Genomic DNA, 19783 nt, shown 5'->3' with positions numbered 1-19783 from the left:
GCCAATACAAACATAAGAAGAAGAAGAAGTAGAAGGCGAAATCACGTGATTTTGCGATACGCTGAAACGAGCGTCCCATGAATTCGCACCTTTAGTCGGATGAGCCGCGAGGCCGCGAGTAGGATCATCCTCAGGTCACTGTAGAACGGGCATATTAAAAGCTATGCATTTTGTGTGCTATGGCCTTTAAAATACATTGCTCGTAATCGTGACCAGCTATGGCGGAACAGTATTTAAAATCCATTAAAGTCGGTTTTATCGGTGGCGGAAATATGGCTAGTGCCATAGGCGCTGGTTTAATTCACAAAGGTAAACACACTTGCTCATCACTCACTGATAAGTCAGACTAAAGCAAGACAGAAATCCTGAATGATACATTTTTCTTTCTCTCGCAAAAGGTATATTAAAAGCAGATAATGTCTGGGTCTCTGGCCGTACAGACAGAACACATGGATTTTGGAGGGATCTAGGTGCTCATCCGACATTGAAAAACAATGAAGTCATGTGCAACTGTGACATCATATTTCTGACAGTAAAACCGCATATGCTGGACGACGTACTTGAAACTGTTGTTGGGAGAAAAGTTGGTGAGAAATTCGAGAGCAAGCTCTTTGTTTCGGTGCTTGCTGGAGTATCTCTCGATGTCTTGTATACTGTGAGTAAAACAAATTTTGGTAATTATAAAGAAGAGGGGTTTCCTCACCGATTTGGCTGAAACTTCACAATTTTGTGTATTTTGGTGCGTAAAACATGAATCTATAAGTTGAAATTGTCGCTCTCAATTAGGAAAAGTACTAAAATTGATAGTTGCGTACGTGGTTAGAATGTTTGTCATACTGACATTCAATGGCTTGTTCGCGTTGCTTGAAATCCCCAAACATTTTTGCACTTAAAATGAGATAAATATATATTCGGCCGTTGGAGAGAGAGAAAGCGAAGATGCTGAGTGCAAAAAGTGCAAGCAACGCGAACAGACCCATGATCTAAACGCACATGATCATGTGTAGAGACGTAAAAGTGCATGAAATTACAGTAATAATACAGTATAACGACAACCTGTTCTATAATAGTCTGGCGTCTTACTTTAAATATGTGCTATTATTTAAGTTTGTATTTATTATACTTAGACTTTTCAATATACCAATTATTTTCTGCTTTAAAAAAAACATAAATTCTATTTCTATTATCTATTTTAACTATATGGTAGTATATATAGTTTTAGTATATAGTATATAGTTTTAACTATATAATAGAAATAGAGTTTATGCTTCTTTTAAAGCAGAAAATAATTGGTATATTGCAAAGTCTATATAAATACAAAGTCAAATAATAGCACACAATTAAAGTAAGGCCAGACTATTATGAGAAGTTGCTGTTACACTGCACTATTACTGTAATTCCATGCACTTTTACGTCACTACGTATGATCACAGATTAATTAATCTGTGGTATGATCATGTGCGTCTACATTATGTCGGTAAAACAGACATCCTAACCACGCAAGTGAAGGCTGAACTTCCTCGACGTCGGTAATGTCAACATTTCTAATCCTGTTTTCTATGTCATATATCTATATCTGTCCTTGTCTAACGAGAGGCATTTGTCCTTGTTTCGATTGCTGCGCCATCTCTCGCTACACGCAATGTCAACCTGAATGTGCTTTTGCACATATAAAAGTTTATTTAAACTAATCTTTTTTTCTAGGCTTTCAATCTTAGATCTAATTGCACGATATTGTTCTTAAATGTTGTCCCTAGGTCATGCCGGTCTAATTTTGTGGATATTTATTGTGGAATTTTTGTACAAATATTGTCGTCACGTATACCAAAAATTAACAAAAATATTAATTTTTTCTCGTTTTCGATACAAATTCGACCACCATGACCTAGATTTTGATGCGTACTTTAATTCTAGACAAGAATTTTGCATTTCTATAAAACCAATTAAAAGATTAGTGCTAAGAAAAAAAGCCGGTATTACAGACGGCTTTAGGATCCCCTTAATAACGTTTTTCCTAAAATTGAGAGCGACAGTTTTACTTACAGATTCATGTTTTATGCACCAAAATACAAAAAATTGTGAAGTTTTAGCCAAATTGGTAAGATAGCCCCTCTCCTTCATAATTACCTAAATTTTGTATAACATTTCCATTTTCATGACAACTTATATGAAATGTTTTTAGAAACTTTCGACAATTGTGACTTCACCAAGGATAATTAGATCCATGCCAAATACACCCATGATGGTTGGGGAAGGAATTACAGGTATGTTAGAAAGCTGCGATGTAATGTAGATTAACTTGTGCATTAACATAAGTGTAATTTTTAGTTTATTGCAGTAACAACGCTGAGTCCAAAGATCTAGAATTGATAGATATGTTATTCTCTTACATTGGCATGAGTCAAAATGTTCCGGAAAGTCTTATGAATGGCATTGGTGGCGTGTCAGGTAGCGGCCCAGCATTTGTAAGTTGTGATAATCGTCACGATTAGAGAAATGAAAATAGTTACATATTATTTTATTTTTACTCAGGCATATCTCGTCATAGAGGCATTAGCGGACGGAGCTGTGAGAATGGGTGTGCCAAGACCAATGGCGACTAAATTTGCAGCACAGGTGCTGGTTGGAGCTGGAAAAATGGTACTCGAAACTGGGCGACATCCTGGCCAGTTGAAGGACGAAGTCTGTTCACCTGGAGGTACTACTATTACCGGCATTCATGCTATGGAAGTGGGAGGAGTTAGGTACTTAACTTATTTTATACATTTCTTTATTTTATACAGAGCGTATAAATAAAGGTAATATACATTGTACACAGGATGTATAAAAAGGTAAAATCAACCAACTAGCAGGTGAAAGAGAAGCTTGAGTAGAATACGTAATGTACATAAACTTTTCTTGTACTCGCTATGGTTAAATACAGCATTACTATTTTTTAGCTGAAGTTAATAAAGATTAATTGATTGTGATAGTGTAAATACAGCATTTTATATGCACAGTAGATTTTACAGCTGCAAAATAAGCATACAATACATTTATCTGCATAGATTTGTTACCGTCATTGTTGTCAAGTTTTACAATAATCAATCTTCTGAACACTATCTTCTACACACTCATTAAACTGTTTACATTGAGTGTATAATGTTGTGATCTAATTGTGTTTACTATTGTCCATACTCTGTCTATATCGCATCTGGTGTTTCCTTTCAGCTGTAGCAGCATTGCCATCACAAAGTCCTTAAAGATAATGCTTATCGCGATATTCCTCATTGTTTTCTTTCTGTGATCACGATGTAATTATCTGTGTACGAGCACTTGATTGTTCACTCCTTTTTACTTTTTGTAGCGAACACCATCGTCTTTTAAATGAGACCTGGAGGCATGACGACCAGCAGGTATGGACAGAGTACGGATGCGGCAAATACAATTAGATCACAACATTATACACTTACAATCAGTGTAAACAGTCTAAATGGGTGTTCAAAAAATAGTGTTTAGAAGAAGATTGATGGCAATGAATGTAGATAATAAATGTTTTATGTGCTTATTTTGCAGCTGTAAAACCTACCATACCGTATGAAGCGTTGTATTTATTAAACCATGGCAAATACAAGAAAATTACATACTCTACTCCAGCTTCTTTTTCACCTGCTAGTTGGTTGATTTTACCTTTTTATACATCCTGTGTACAATGTATATACAATATATATGTTACGGGCAAAGTCCGCATGGTGTGCATTGCCCGGGCAATGTCAGCATTGCACAACGCGACTGGGCAAAGTTAACATACACTTTCCACGCGACCACATATAAAACCGGGCAATGTCCGCTAATAAACTACTTTACCTAGCCGCGTTGTGCTGACATTGCCCGGGCAATGCCGACACTGCACACTATGCGGACTTCGCCCGTAATATATATATTTTATTTATTTATTTATTGCATTACATGCATATGTGCAGGGTATCTGGTAATAATCGTATCACTTTTTGTGAGCGGATAGAGCGAGTCAAACTGAATACTGTGTTTTAAGACTACTGTTTTCACTCATTAATTGAAAAAACTGCAAAACGAGAGAACTTTTTATTTAGTTTAATCCACGTCCATGAGAGGTAGTATGGTTATTATCAGATATATACCTATACATGCATTTAATGATTTAATTGTTAAATAATCTTGATTTTTATCTTGATAATTACAGGGGATCTATAATGAATGCTGTCGAGGCTGCTGTGAATAAAACAAATGAACTAACATCTCGCTTAAATTAGTTCCTTTTTTGATTAGTGATTTTGAAGTATGTAGATATGTAATAATCGAATAAATGTTTGTTATCTTACTGCTTATTTAAGAGGATCCTAAAGTGAAGGCTGAACTTCCTCGACGTCGGTAATGTCAACATTTCTAATCCTGTTTTCTATGTCATATATCTATATCTGTCCTTGTCTAACGAGAGGCATCTGTCCTTGTTTCGATTGTTGCGCCATCTTTCGCTACACGCAATGTCAACCTGAATGTGCTTTTGCACATATAAAAGTTTATTTAAACTAATCTTTTTTTCTAGGCTTTCAATCTTAGATCTAATTGCACGATATTGTTCTTAAATGTTGTCCCTAGGTCATGCCGGTCTAATTTTGTGGATATTTATTGTGGAATTTTTGTACAAAGCAAATATTGTCGTCACGTATACCAAAAATTAACAAAAATATTATTTAAAAATATTAATTTTTTCTCGTTTTCGATATAAATTCGACCACCATGACCTAGATTTTGATGCGTACTTTAATTCTAGACAAGAATTTTGCATTTCTATAAAGCCAATTAAAAGATTAGTGCTAAGAGAAAAAGAAATAATAATAATAATAATAATAATAATAATAATAATAATAATAATAATATTATCATAGTGAATCTTAGTATCATTTCGATACTAAGTATACACGAAAAGTGTATACAATAAATACATATATACATTATATCATTTTGTTAACTACCTAAAAAGAATGTTATAAACTGGTAATAAATTTATTTTGTAAAAGATTTCTATAATAATCTGATGAGAATTTTTATTAATGATTATACGATGTCCATTTCTAGATGCAAACTTATAATAGTGCTTTCCTTTACTTTGTACATTTTATCGTAGAAATCTAATTTTTTGAGTACTCTACACAACGTGATGGGTCAGTAGGATAATATTCTTGACATTTAGTCATCAATCTTTTGAGTGCTTGAATATACTTTCTTTGAGTTTCATCGTTCATGACATGAGCAACATTCTTGGAGAAGATCTTTTCTCTACCAGTACGGGCATGGATACCGACCATAGTAACACCAATAGGCCATGGAGAATTACCTATTGCCATTTGTAAATAAGCGTCGCTAGCCTGAAATAAGAATTTGGTATTACTGCTTTGATATGTCTATTTGATATTGTCAGATACAGATATTTGTTATTATATTTATTACACTGACAGGATACATATTTTATATGTAATTAAAATGTACCAATATGTAGTTTCGCTGTAGTAAATGCTTAACAATTTCTGTTAAACTGTCTGTTATATCTTCTGGAAGAGATTTATTCTTCAATTTTCTCAGAAGTGGTTTTAAATATTCTCTTGTTTGAGCGTACGTGGCGCTATTCATCTTTCCTTTTGTGCTCATCTTTTCAGCAGTCGACCGGCTGTTTAATTGATTGCCCCACATTTGGACTAGATATTGCACAAATAGGGTGATAACATTCATATCGAAGTCTTTGTCTCCCTTGTTCAGTTTAGTCGACATCTTTTCTATGTCTTCATAAGTGACGCCCTCGTCAGGTACATTTACATCTCCCTTTCCATCAAGATTTTGAGACTTGGAAGATGTCAAAATCTCATCGAGATACGCTTGATCCACTTGTTCCATGGCCTCTTGAAAATCGTTTCTGAAACCCTGTTGACAAATTATTGCAATCAAATTTCTATTTTTTAGCAAGCTGTTTTTTAATTGACGGAAGCAATGTAAAGCAGATGGATACTTTACCTTATTTACTTCTGGCTCAAGGATTTCACATTTCCTTAATCTCTTGAACGCTTCTATCTCAGATTCGCCGAATAACAATATGGGCTCTCCCCGCTCGCGTAATCGCCTAATTACTTCTTGCCTGGACAGCAAATGTTCGGAACTGCTGTCTGTTACATGATTTTCCGATTGTTGACTGACATTTGAAGGAACAGCTTCATTATTCCCCTTGTCAGTTTCATGCACTTCCTGCTGCTTTGATATCAATTGACTTCTCTTAAAGTACTTCTTGTTATTTTCCTGAGAAAGATGTTTTAAAATAAATATTAATACACAATCACACGCAAGCTATAAAATCATAGAATACATGTACGTACCAAGACATGACTTTCTTCTAGCTCTTTGCGTTTCTTCATTATTTCCGCTTTTAGAATATCCATTTTTCCAACAAATACGAGGTAAATCTGAAGAATAGTGACCTCTTCACCGATTTCGTTGAACTTAATGCTTAATCAACGCGTTTTTGCGTGAAACGAAAGAATCTGGCAGAAAAAATGTCGCTCTGCCCCGCGAAGCGAGAAATGTTTTTTTTGTTTGCTCCTTTTAGGTTAGGAGTGTTAGCGCCTTCAACCCAAAAACAGGCTCGTCTACAATGGCCGTAGCAGTAGAGCTGTAAGACCATAAAAAACGCAGCTGTAAGAATTTAAATATAAAGTAGGTTGTAAGCATCTAAGTTAAGGTCGTATGGCGAAATGAAAATAAGATATTAAATAAGATAGATACGTACTGATATTAGATTCATTAATCCAGTTCTGTTATCTTAAGACCGTAGTAAATATATGCTTGATATAGCATTCCTCCATAAATAAATATAGTTACAAATGTAGAGAAATAATTCATAAGTAGAGGACTCATCGTCTTTATATTTTTATTTGTAAAAAAAACTGATCGTCCAGCAAAGATATGCATAGACAGATGGTAAGGAAATTAAAGAAATTGTAGTTTCCAGTAGCGATAATGCAAACTTGTACAAACACCTAGAACAGTAACATTGAAGTATTGTTTAAAAAAAAGCCAATTGACCAATCGACATAAGTCTTTACATATTCTGTTACAGTTTATTGTAGGCAATTGTTACATACCTGTAAGTAAAATGCTACTATTCTCACTTTTCTGTGCATGAAGAAAAATAAAATTGGTATAGCAAGCTCGGTGACGTTTGTAGCAACGGTGGATAATCGAAGGAACCACGTTGGCAGATGACGCGCGTACCATGCTAGAGGAGTTGGTATACATTGCGATTAAAAATGGACATTTAGGCCCTATCTTAAATGACCATGAATACATAACTAATAAGAAAGTCTTAAGTATATGCTTATGTAAAATAAGATGTGTTTATGAATCATGTCAAGACGTTCTGAAATAAGATCGTTTTCGATAAAGGGTGCGTTCCCACTATACGCGTCGCGCGTCGCGTCACGACGCCGCGTCATGAGTTATCCAATCAAAACGTTTTATTTTATGACGTTATTTCCGACAAGATCTCGCGTATCTACGATTTTACTGGTCGAAATCTAATAAAATCTGTTTACTTTTGTAATTTTCACCTTGTTTTAAGATACACAATCGACCCCCTGGGGGTCAATTCTGGTTCCGATATTCATTGCAAGTACTGAAAATCTATAGTTTACGTAATGTATGTACACTATAGATTTTCAGTACTGACAGTGAATATCGGAACGCAGCCTATATTGGACGTATATTGTCCTCTATTAAGCCCCGGACACACACTTTTTCGTAACAGTAACAGTAAAGTTTCGACCAATCGCGTTGCTTGAATCGGGAACGTACATACATACGGCCGTACGTTCTCGAATAGAGCAACGCGATTGGTCGAAACTTTACTGTTAAGCGGGGAACACAGACTTTTACATAATGCATAATGCGTAAGCATAAAATTGATTGGTTTATTTTTTTATGCACATGTATATGGACGAATAAATTTTCTTTATGCTTACGCATTATGCGTTGTGCAGAAGTGTGTGCTCCCCGCTTTACTTCTGTAGTAATTTAACTTACGACATATATCACTCGTTTACGCGGAGTAAATTATCGTAAGTTACTACAAAATTCCGTTTACGCGAAGGAATTGTTGTAAGCGTTACTACAGAAGTAACGCTCGCGTAAACGTAGTATGTTGTCCGGGCCCTACACAAGCTTTGGCGTATCCTGATTTGTCAGGTCGGGGACTACGACCGACCAACTACGACCGTCGTATATCGCTACGCCATGTTATGTCTCGCTACGTGCTAGTCATGTGACTGTTTGTAGGTTTTCACGTTCAGAAATATATTTCAGGCAATTTTTGCTAAGGGAAAAATAATTTTATGAATTATGGTGTAAAATTTCATACGTGCCAAAGTATGTTACTTTTTCCAAATTATGTGATTTTTCTCATTTGACTCCGTTTTGATCAGCTGATCATGCGAGTCGTCGAGAAAGGTTACAAGTGAGGTTACATCTTCTTTTCGATTGAATTTTGACAATTACTGAGAAAGGGTTTCAAAACGCATGACAGGGGTGTCAATTACTATCCAATTCGGCTAAGAAAGACGAGCCTCATAACCTGCAACTACAGTGATTAGCCAGCGGCTTGCCAAGTCTTCCCAACCTTACCTCGACCAAAAAATGTCTGCTCAATTACCGCATTTTCACTAAAATAAACTAAAAAATTAGCAGCGAAATCTCCGGTAAACTATATATTTTATGGTTGCATCGGATTCTTCGAAATCTAATGTACAAAAAGCAATGTTTTTTCTCATTTCATCTAATCGAAAAATGCGAAAAATATGTGATTGAAACCGTGATAGAGCCTTCTTTTTCTGGCCGTCTGTATGAAGTAATGCAAAATTTGTGATTTTCGAGATCGATTTTCTAGAGTAAATAGTCGGTAAGGAGCCACAGAAAAAATCGACTGCAAAGCTGATCATATAATTTGATATAAAATCCAAAATCGAAAACTTTATCTAATACATGCCCTGACGAGACGACTACCTTAAGCTTAAATTGCTTGATTTTTCGTCTGCTAGACTGCTACGGTCGTGAACGACGTGAACAGTAGCACGCATTATACGCACGCGGCGACCAATCAGAGCAATCCCCTTCATTCCCACTACTTCAAACGCTAGTGCGCTGTTTCCAGAACTCCCGCGTCCCACTACTCCATCCGACGAAGCCATCGAAATCGAACCTCCTAACCCGAGTTCCCGACACCGCGGACATACACACACAACTACACATACTCGCGTCAGTGCAATTGAAAAAAGACACGCCTCACGGCTCATACGACAATTGGTTCGTCCTGGCCATCTTAAGAGCTGTATAGCTCGCAGGCCATAAACCGAAGAAGAAGAAGAAGCCAATAATCCAAAAGGAAGGAAGGACTCGATGGACTCGATGAATAACAGAAGTTCACTGGAGCGCGATTAAGACCGCGGGAAGCATGGGATTGCGATTTTTTTCTCTTTTCCCGCGATGAATAGTTGCATCAGAAGTATACTGAGGAGGCTGCGAAGAAACCGTACAGCAGAGAAGTACGCATCATTTATAAACGAAGAATGCGTTGGATATGAAATAAGGAGAGAGATGACGTCCTTTTGTTTACATTTATCTTTCACGATTTCAGGACCATTGTTTTGCTCATTGTGGGACTGGACAATGCCGGAAAGTCTATGATATTCAATCACATTAGTGGTGGTAAATTTTTCAAGAATTAAGGTGATCCTAAAGCTGTCTGTAATACCTACACTCGTTTTTAACAATATTTGCTTCGTATAAAAATTCTACAACTTGATGTTACAAAATGAGGGTGCAGGTCCATTCAGGCTGCGTTCCTTTTGGGCGCTCACGCGCTGTAAGTTGCTGTAAGCATCATTCTATCTTCGTTGCACATCGAATATCAAACGAAGATAGAGCGATGCTTACAGCGCGTGAGCTCCCAAAAGGAACGCACCCTCAGTAGACATCAAGGAATATCATACCGCGTTTGTAGAATTAGGCTGAGACTCCAAACAAAAAAGTTAAGCGAAAAGTACGATTACGTGAACGTAATGTACGTACATTATCGTACTTTTTGCTTAACTTTTTTGTTTGGAGTCTCAGCCTAATTCTACAAACGCGGTATGATATTCCTTGATGTCTACTGAATGGACCTGCACCCTCATTTTGTAACATCAAGTTGTAGAATTTTTATACGAAGCAAATATTGTTAAAAACGAGTGTAGGTATTACAGACAGCTTTAGGATCACCTTAAAAATAGGTTTAACACTAAGCGAAAATTCCTGCAAATGAAGTTTATCGCTGTATGGTATTAAATTTTGGTACAATACATATTCTTGTTCTGTAGATTCAGATCAGAAGGTGCTGCCCACGGTAGGATTCCGGATGGTATCCCTGAAACACAAGTCATATTCCGTGAAGATATATGATCTTGGAGGCAGCTCCCAGATTAGAGCATTGTGGCCTAAATATTACAACGATGTAAGTGACTTATGTAAATCAAAATAAATAACGATAATTATAATTAAATGTTACGATAAGAACATCAGGCAATTGATTGCTACATCTATGCTAACATTGCTAACTGCAAACAGCAACTTCAATATCTTTATATATGTTTCAACTGACATCTTTTAGATACATGGACTTATATACGTGGTGGATGCTAGTGATATTTTCCGTCTTGCAGAGAATAAAGTTGTATTTAACGAATTAATCACACACGAACATATCTCGACGAAACCAATATTGTTGTAAGAGATCTCTGAAGTTATGTCTCTGCACACTTTTGCTTGTGCACATACGAAAAGCAGATTAGGTCATTTGTGTGCATATAATGATCAAAGATGTTGATAAGTTCTGTGGTATTGCCGGTACAAATCTCATTCAGATTTTCATAATGTATGCATAGACTCGCCAACAAACAAGATCTGAATGAAGCTATCGACGAGCTAGATGTGGTTGAAAACCTGGATGTAGAGCGTGCGGCTAATGCTATGAGATGTCCAACAAGAGTAGAAACGTGCTCCTGCATTTATGACAAGGAGCAATCCAAGAGTAGTATTGCGGGTATAAAGGATGGATATAAGTAAGCTTAGAATTACTGTTAAAAAGATTTAGATACGGCGTGCACGAAATAAGAGATTAATGGTATATACTGTCATATTGATGATCAGAATTTATTCTCCTGCAGATGGTTGTTGGATATTATAGTGAAGAATTATGCTGTTCTGAACAACAGAGTCAAACAATCACAGAATTTTCAACATAAAAGCGTTCAACGGGCACAGTCTGTTGTGTCAAATGCGCCATCGAAAGTGTCTATACACTCCAATCCTTTTAAACCTATTAAAGATCTTTTGGCGGCAAAGGTACACAATGAATATTAATTGTACACAGTCGCTCTAAGCCCGAACTACATCTATCGTAAAATTCATTGCAATGTAAGCGATCGTAACGCTCGTCGTAACAGCTATCATCGTAAGCTCATCGTATAAGTTGACTCAGTTTGAACTTTTACGATTACGACGCTTGTTTGGTGTTACAACATAATCTGAACCTGTCAGCCTTCTCGAAGTGCGAAGAAAAGTGTGTTTATAGATATATAGGCATAGATATACGGTTTACGACGGCTTCATTGCTTACGATCGCGATCAAAGCGTCACGATAGATGAAGATCTAGCTTTATGTTTGTATCTTAGAAATATGATGACACAAATCTCTCAATTTAAATTTCTTATTATCGATCTGATATTTTCTTCTAAAAATTTCAGGATGAAGCTTTAATAAATGAATCGTGCAATGGTACGTACGTGTACCTATGTTAATAAAACAAATATATAACATCTTAAATCAATATGAAATATTTTTATAGGTACCAGTGAAAAGAGAAGCATTATGAAAGTTTTTGTAAAGAGAAATAAGACTGCTCCTCTTCCAATTGAGCAATCAACTATTAAATGCGAAAGTCTTTTACGAAATCTTACGCCTAATGTAGGGACTCTCGCTGGAGAGAAAAGCACACAAACTATGACTACAATATTAGATCCCTTGAATCTAAATATCAGTCCTAGTGAAAGTTACGAAAATAAAGTTACGCTAATCCGTCCGTATACAGCGCCAGAAAGATCGCAACAATTATCAAATAATATGACGATAATCAACATTCCTGGTCAAGTGCCTCAATAGCAGCACATCTGTAACTTTTAAGGCCCGTGCACAATGCTAGGCAATAGGTAATAGGAACAGGGAATAGAAATCAGAAATCATATATAAATGCAGAATAACAGTGGCACAGGCAATAGACACAGAGTTCTGTTGAAAATTCTGTGCCTATTGCTTGTTGCCAACCAATCGTAGCATTCGAATTTTTTAGGTTGTAATTAACGAATTTTTTATTATTTTCTGTTCCTATTGCCTGTTGCTTGGCATTGTGCAAGGGCCTTTATACTTAAGTTAAAGAGAACCATATATGAATAAAAAGCTGTGAATTATTATAAAAATGTGAGTTGATAAAAACTGTTATGGATAGACTTTTAGATAAGTAATATCTTAAATATTGTTAGTTTTAGTAAATTAGCATTGCTTAACTCTACACATTTCAAATTAATATCTTTTGTACGAAAATGCTTTATTTTATACCGTTAGATTTACATTTTTGAAATTGGAAAAAACGCGAAAGAGTGACTTTATAGTGAATTTGGTTAGACCAGTGCGTACTCAGTGCACATTAAAGCCGTCGTACATGAATCAACGTAAAGTGTATGTTTGATATAAACGGGTTAAGTCACGAAATCCTCAATTATCTTTATTGTACTATTTGGTAAAATATGTATTGGGCATTAATCAGTCGAAATATTTGCATTTTACTTTAAATATTAGAGATTAAATCAGTGTACACACACAACGGCTTTAATGTGCACTGAATGCGCACTGGTGCATCGAACCGAATTCGCCATTATTAGTTACATAAATATTAATAATGGTATATATTGTTAAAATAAAAAACTTGTAAATATAATATATATGTAATATAATAAATGGATTATCCAACTAAATGTGTCCACAAAGAAAAGTATCAGGTATCCTTGCTAGTATAAATGCATTTTACTGCAGCACGTCAATATATAAGTTATATTTTATTGATTTATTGTGTAAATTTGTATACAAGTTCGTGTATAGAAAGATATTACAAATATATACGATACAAAGCACACAAAATATTACTAAATTTCTGTGTATAAAGATGCTGCAAAATTACTTCACTACTCCAGTAACACTGATTCTGAAAAATGCAATTTCCAAATGCCTGATTCATGTGGCCTATATGTAGTGGCTATTTTTAGTACACACTTATCACAACGCACAATGCACATTGTACAATCTTATATTTTGCAATGACATCTTATATCTTTGAGCAATCGCTTATAATGTCATTTAGATAAGATATTGTTTACATTGCAAAATACATTTGTATGGTAAACTGCATATATATATTACTATACGAGGAACAATAAATGAGAACACGATTCGCAGAAACTACCGTTGAATATGCATGTCATGCGTACGCTAATAGTCTTACACAGTTTAACTATAGTTATATCAAACAATTGTGTATAAGGCATATAAATTCCGTTACTCTCACTATGAAAGACTTGTATCACGTTTCGCAATTTTCGTTACCGTTTCTCTTGCGAATACAGCAATCTCCGCCGTAATACTAATTGATCCGTTTCTCTTAAATTTTTATTTAGTACGTTATGCTCCTTAATCTAGCAACACAATGCATATCTGATGATCTCGGTATCTGCAGGGCACGTATTAGGCCCCTGTCCTATGGACTGATATTTTCCGCGTAAGGGCCGGGGCACGAACATTGCCGTAGCGTCTTACGCCACCTTACGTGAGAATTGCCTTACGCCACACGTAAGCCAAACGTACAGCAACGCACATAGAAAAACGTAACGTAACATATCATACGTTACATGCGTTACGTTTTATCTATTACTACGTTTACGCGAGCGTTACTTCTGTAGTAACTTACGATAATTCCTTCGCGTAAACGGGATTTTGTAGTAACTTACGATAATTTACTCCGCGTAAACGAGTGATATATCGTAAGTTACTACATAAGTAACGCTCGCGTAAACGTAGTATATGTGCGTTGCCGTACGTGTGGCGAAAGGCAATTCTCACGTAAGGTGGCGTAAGACGCTACGGCAATGTTTGTGCCCCGGCCCTAATGCCGGGATTACGATGAATTTAACGTAACGGGACGCGACGGACGCGAAGTAACGTAACGTGAACTAAAGAAATTACGATCGCCGTAACGTGAAGCAGCGTGCATTTCAGAAATGATTTGACAGCTTGGTATGAATAGAAGGTTAAGGTTAAAGTTATCTTTAAATTACGGCGATCGTAATTTCTTAAGTTCACGTTACGTTACTTCGCGTCCGTCGCGTCCCGTTACGTTAAATTCATCGTAATCCCGGCTAACGTGTATCGCGTAAGAGCCTCCATACAAAACTTTCGTATGGTAACGTAGTGTAACGAAACGTGAGTCAATTAACGCACAAGAAATGTATCGGTTACGGCGTTATACGTCAATACGTTTCTTGTGCGTTGATCTACGTTACGTTACCATACGAAAGTTTTGTGCGAAGGCTCTATAACCAATCAGAGACGTTTCGCATTTTTTGTTATGCATATTCACGCTTGTGATTGGTTACGCGTTACGCGGAAAATACATGCCATATACTACGTTTACGCGAGCGTTACTACTGTAGTAACTTACGGTAATTCGTTCGCGTAAACGGGATTTCCCTTCGCGTAAACGGGATTTTGTATAGTAACACGATAATTTACTCCGCGTAAACGGGTGAATTATCGTAAGTTACTACAGAAGTAACGCTCGCGTAAACGTAGTACTATACACACATGTACAGTAAGGTGCATTAATTCGATTGGTCATAGAATTCTGATTTTTTAATAATTTACTTTAATAATTATTAAAGACCCAGCGGCCAAATAAGTCAGAAGAATTCTATTACTCATCGAATTAATGCACCTTTACACTTACTACGTTTACGCGAGCGTTACTTCTGTAGTAACTTATTACGATATATCACTCGTTTACGCGGAGTAAATTATCGCAAGTTACTACAAAATCCCGTTTACGCGAAGGAAATATCGTAAGTTACTACAGAAGTAACTTAACGCTCGCGTAAACGTAGTAAATTGTCACCTAAGATCTGTCTGCGCGGTCGCGTAGCTCATCCTAAACGATGTGTCAGAGAACAAGGGTTGCTTCACACAAAATCCTCTTTGCGAGATCTATCGTTCCTCAGAGTTTGTTGCAGAGATCCTGAATCACCCTATATAGTATGCATATAATATATTATATATGCGATTTATAATATATAATTAAAAAATATCCTGTTTGTATGTGTGTAACATCAATGCTACTGTAATAGACATACGAAATAGCTAATCTTTTTCATATATGTATATATCTTATATTTATACGAATTATTGACGAAATATGATTAAGAATATTGTATATAACGTATATTTTGCAGTCGATAACTCTTTTATTTGTACTTATTAATATATCTTAATCGTATGAAACACGAATGTCTTAAGCACGGTAGTAGCTTCTGAAGTTTTCTTCAAATAAATTTGTTCAGATATTTTATACTTTGATGCTTATCGTTATTATGCTAAATGTAAAAAAAAAAGATTGAAATACTATCACAACACAGGATTTTTTTGTCACGTAGAGAGGTATGGGTGAAAATTGAAAAATGTGAAAAGAAAGGATTCTAGCAGTTTAATGATCTGTTTTCCTGGTAGAGATGGGAGGAACAATAATGTGAGCAAAAGAAATAAAAATACCTGTATAAAAATCTGTCTAAAAAAAAAAACAAGAATTATTTCATACTGTTATAGTTAGTTTAGATGCAATACTTCCACTGGGATACGAACATTATATAAAATTATTTTAAAATAATATTAAATATAGATATAAAATGCTAAATCTCTAGCATGTAATACGCGGCAATCCCACTAGCAAACTATGGCGCATGAATAAAATTGATACTTGCACCATTTGCAGCCTTACTCAACGATATGGCCTGTATATCGTAAATAGGTACATAAATGCGATGTAATAATTTCCTTTACTCTACAGGCTATATAACTCCATTCCTTGGAGACGTAAATTTTACCAAACGCGTCAGCATAGTAGTAATGCATGGGATTTGCTTCTGCTGATGCATGGCCATGTTGTCAGGTGTATTTGACTCATAATCCAGGGCAACGCGTTGGCATACAAATGTCAGCAGAGTCAGTAAATCATAATGAGTGCCGTTATTGCGTAATTCCATACACAATGCTTGCATAAACCAGGATCCGCGGGTGGTATTCCTCCAGGAATAATAACCTATCAAGTTTAAAAAATCATTTTTAAGTAGTAAAGTACTTAAGTCGAGTAATTTGCCTCTTCCTCAGAATATTAAATATTTTTCTATAATAATTTAACTTTCCATTGCTCTCATGTTAGGCGAGCGCTAACATCACATCTTATTTTTTTAATTGCATAGATGCATAAAAGTTGACTCTGCAACTTTTTGACTTTTCATCTACAACCTTTTACATTATCAATAATACGAGAATTATACGACCGTTATGATATGCAATCAAATAGATTAAACTAAATTGTCATTTACGATCCGTCTTATGAATTATCCGATCTTAAAGATATGTGTAATACACAAAAATATATGTATAATAATCAGGCTACCAAGATCTAGCGCGGATCGTAAATGGCGATTTAGTTTAATCTTTTAGATTATATTTATATGATTATTTTCCAAAATTCGCTTGTTAGTACAATTTTTCAATTAGACTTTGAAAGTGCTAACGTGTGATATATCTAAACGCAGCATTCATAGCTCAGGAAAATTAGGATTCATCTGCGGAAAAATTCGCACCCAGCTGAATTTTTGCATAGATCTTTATTTCGTCGTTATAAACAATATGTGAAAAGTCCCTATCGATGTGACCCCTGCTAAAAATTTTACAGAGAGTCAAAGGTAAAAAAAAAACAGTTTTTTGTGAATATCTCTTTATTCATTAGTTCTAAGGCAAAAATAGTTATCACAAAATTTGTAGCTAATAAAATTCTCTACAAAGAACGTTGCATAAGTTTTTTTCGTACGATTAATCGTTTTCGTGTCCTGCGGCTTACAAAGTTTTCAACTTTCATACGTTTCAGAGATAATGCAGTTTTCCACACCACCTCGAAGGTACAGTGCTAGGCGCGTTTTTTGTAATGTGATATCCCTAGTAGGTCTAATTTACTGTTTTTCTGAGAAAATAAAACAAAATTAAGTACTTCTTCTTCAATTCCCTCTAGTTGGGTCGATATCAATAACTTCTTCAATTTCCATGGCTTCCGCCAAGAAATCTGCAGGATGTATACATCTTCATAGCTGCAATCGGCATAGCATTCTTCGATTGCATCGGGTGCTGCGTTGAAACAAGACTGGCAACGACAATGTCCACACACTGCTGAACATTTTATTAAACCAATTTTCCTGCAGCCACACAGTTGAATCCGCAAGTTTTCGAGCAGTTGCAAAAAAAAATGGAGTTTAACAGAGTGTCCGGAGCAGATGATAGCAAAGATGGAATCGGTTCTGAAATATCATTCCTTCTTATCGATCCTCAGTTTTCAGGATTGAAATCGTTCCCCGAACCATGTTTGCACTTGACAGTACACTCAATACAAATGCTGTTGAGCAACACTAGATGTTGATGGAAGAATAGATAATTTCACTGCCTCAGTAAGCAGCGTTAATTTAGCAAAACAATAATATCTAAATGTGTCTATTGATTCCTTATTATGTCAAGCGCTATACATCGTCAAGAGAAAGCGTACTCTATTAGTAAAAATTAATTGTGACGGACATACTTTTATTTTAAAAACCTCCGCAGAATTTCTCAAATCGTCACGTTTTTCTAATATTTTTAAAGCTTTTGATTTACCTTTATTAAACAGAACTGACGTCGTGTCGCAGCCAGTGATTACGTGCAAAAACAAAATATGGTCTTTACTTTTACCATATCCTCTCTGTTCAACAAAGGTAAATCGAAAGCTTTAAAAATATTAGAAAAACGTGACGATTTGAGAAATTCTGCGGAGGTTTTTAAAATAAAAGTATGTCCGCCACAATTAATTTTTACTAATAGAGTACGCTTTCTTTTGGCGATGTATAGCGCTTGACATAATGAGGAATCAATAGACACATTTAGATAACCCGTGTAAAGTTAGCCCCCCAACTTAAAAAAAAAAGGATTTTTTTTAGCTTATTTGATTGCTCATCGTTTGCACATGTATGCACATTTCGAATTTTCGTTTGCACACTTCTAGTAAAAAAGTTATTAACAAAACAATTTTAGGGGGGCTAACTTCACATTAGCCCCCCAACTACGATCAAATTAGATCCAAATAGTCTTAATCGATAGATTTTTGTATGCACATTTCGAAACAGGTCTATTTTTCGTTTGCACACCCTTGGTTAAAAAGTTATTAACAATTAAAGTTTCGAAAATGGTCAAAGTAAGTAGATAAGTTCGAAACACGAATACTGTGTTTAAAATGGCATTAATCGATAAATTTTTTCGTTTGCACAATCACAAACAGGTCGACTTTTTATCTGCACACCCTTGGTTAAAAAGTTATTAACAATTAAAGTTTCGAAAACGATCAAAAATCAACCTTTTTCGAAATGTGCAAACAAAAATCTATCGATTAATGCCATTTTAAACACAGTATTCGTGTTTCGAACTTATCTACTGACATTGACCGTTTTCGAAACTTTAATTGTTAATAACTTTTTAACCAAAGGTGTGCAAACAAAAAATCGACCTGTTTCAAAATGTGCAAACGAAAATCTATCGATTAAGACTATTTGGATCTAATTTGCTCGTAGTTGGGGAACTAATGTGAAGTTGGCCCCCCCAAAATTGTTTTGTTAATAACTTTTTTACTAGAAGTGTGCAAACAAAAATTCGAAATGTGCATACATGTGCAAACGATGAGCAATCAAATGAGCTAAAAGAAATCAATTTTTTTTTAAGTTGGGGGCTAACTTCACACGGGTATTTAGATATTATTGTTTTGCTAAATTAACGCTGCTTTTATTACTGAGGCAGTGAAATTATCTATTCTTCTGTCAACATCTAGTGTTGCTCAACATTATTTGTATTAAGTGTACTGTCAAGTGCAAACATGGTTCGGGGAACGATCTCAATCCTGAAAACTGAGGATCGATAAGGAAGAATGATATTTCAGAACCGATTCCATCTTTGCTATCATCTGCTCCGGACACTCTGTTAAACTCCATTTTTTTTTTGCAACTGCTCGAAAAGTTGTAGATTCAACTGTGTGGCTGCAGGAAAATTGATTTAAAATGTTCAGCAGTGTGTGGACATTGTCATTGCCAGTCTTGTCTCAACGCAGCACCCGATGCAATCGAAGAATGCTATGCCGATTGCAGCTATGAAGATGTATACATCCTGCAGATTTCTTGGCGGAAGCCATGGAAATTGAAGAAGTTATTGATATCGACCCAACAGAGGGAATTGAAGAAGAAGTACTTAATTTTGTTTCATTTTCTCAGAAAAACAGTAAATTAGACCTACTGGGGATATCAC

At 35.6% G+C, this 19783-nt stretch overlaps 4 protein-coding genes across 11 annotated transcripts in view; 2 read left to right on the top strand and 2 right to left on the bottom strand.

The window, feature by feature from the left end:
• The first annotated feature begins 40 nt into the window (after positions 1-40).
• P5cr (Pyrroline 5-carboyxlate reductase) lies at positions 41-4346 on the top strand. 5 transcript variants are annotated; one of them, XM_077417335.1, is made up of 6 exons: positions 41-309; positions 399-655; positions 2183-2264; positions 2329-2465; positions 2533-2744; positions 3347-3630. In XM_077417335.1, exons 1-6 carry the CDS (start codon positions 219-221, stop codon positions 3429-3431), a joined length of 864 nt encoding a protein of 287 aa, XP_077273461.1. In that variant the 5' UTR covers positions 41-218; the 3' UTR covers positions 3432-3630. The 5 variants fall into 5 exon arrangements, with proteins under 5 accessions (XP_077273461.1, XP_077273481.1, XP_077273450.1 ...); XM_077417355.1 differs by lacking the exon at positions 3347-3630 and adding an exon at positions 4202-4346 and having other exon boundaries at positions 47-309; XM_077417324.1 differs by lacking the exons at positions 41-309; positions 399-655 and adding an exon at positions 1357-2098.
• Positions 4347-5040: 694 nt separating this feature from the next.
• On the bottom strand, positions 5041-6936 carry Prp18 (pre-mRNA processing factor 18). Of its 2 annotated transcripts, none has more exons than XM_077417286.1 (5): positions 6794-6936; positions 6384-6676; positions 6028-6306; positions 5509-5937; positions 5041-5387 (listed from the first exon to the last, which is right to left on the bottom strand). In XM_077417286.1, the coding sequence occupies exons 2-5, from the start codon at positions 6444-6446 to the stop codon at positions 5151-5153; spliced, it is 1008 nt and encodes a 335-aa protein (XP_077273412.1). In that variant the 5' UTR covers positions 6447-6676; positions 6794-6936; the 3' UTR covers positions 5041-5150. The 2 variants fall into 2 exon arrangements, with proteins under 2 accessions (XP_077273412.1, XP_077273420.1); XM_077417294.1 differs by having other exon boundaries at positions 6384-6699; positions 6794-6935.
• Positions 6937-9215: 2279 nt separating this feature from the next.
• On the top strand, positions 9216-12818 carry LOC143903574 (ADP-ribosylation factor-like protein 13B). 2 transcript variants are annotated; one of them, XM_077417262.1, is made up of 8 exons: positions 9216-9599; positions 9692-9762; positions 10413-10546; positions 10703-10818; positions 10977-11153; positions 11259-11436; positions 11839-11869; positions 11940-12818. In XM_077417262.1, the coding sequence occupies exons 1-8, from the start codon at positions 9541-9543 to the stop codon at positions 12251-12253; spliced, it is 1080 nt and encodes a 359-aa protein (XP_077273388.1). In that variant the 5' UTR covers positions 9216-9540; the 3' UTR covers positions 12254-12818. The 2 variants fall into 2 exon arrangements, with proteins under 2 accessions (XP_077273388.1, XP_077273398.1); XM_077417272.1 differs by lacking the exon at positions 9216-9599 and having other exon boundaries at positions 9692-9783.
• Positions 12819-13184: 366 nt separating this feature from the next.
• The window catches only part of LOC143903594 (caspase-1), a 110377-nt gene continuing 103778 nt past the window's right edge, over positions 13185-19783 (bottom strand). Inside the window, exons 4-5 of one of the 2 annotated variants that reach the window (XR_013258756.1) lie at positions 16139-16505; positions 13185-14991 (exon numbers count right to left, since the gene is read on the bottom strand). Coding sequence is in view for 1 of the 2 variants with exons in the window: in XM_077417307.1 (XP_077273433.1) it covers positions 16255-16505 (251 nt within the window). In the remaining variant the exon portion in view is untranslated. Of the gene's footprint in view, positions 16506-19783 lie in introns of both variants that reach the window. The other variant, XM_077417307.1, reaches the window with a different exon arrangement.

This window comes from Temnothorax americanus, unplaced genomic scaffold, assembly GCF_048541705.1.
Source record: "Temnothorax americanus isolate GAGA-0224 unplaced genomic scaffold, ASM4854170v1 Scaffold105, whole genome shotgun sequence".
Lineage (NCBI taxonomy): Eukaryota > Metazoa > Arthropoda > Insecta > Hymenoptera > Formicidae > Temnothorax > Temnothorax americanus.
This window is presented reverse-complemented; position numbering and strand designations above follow the sequence as displayed.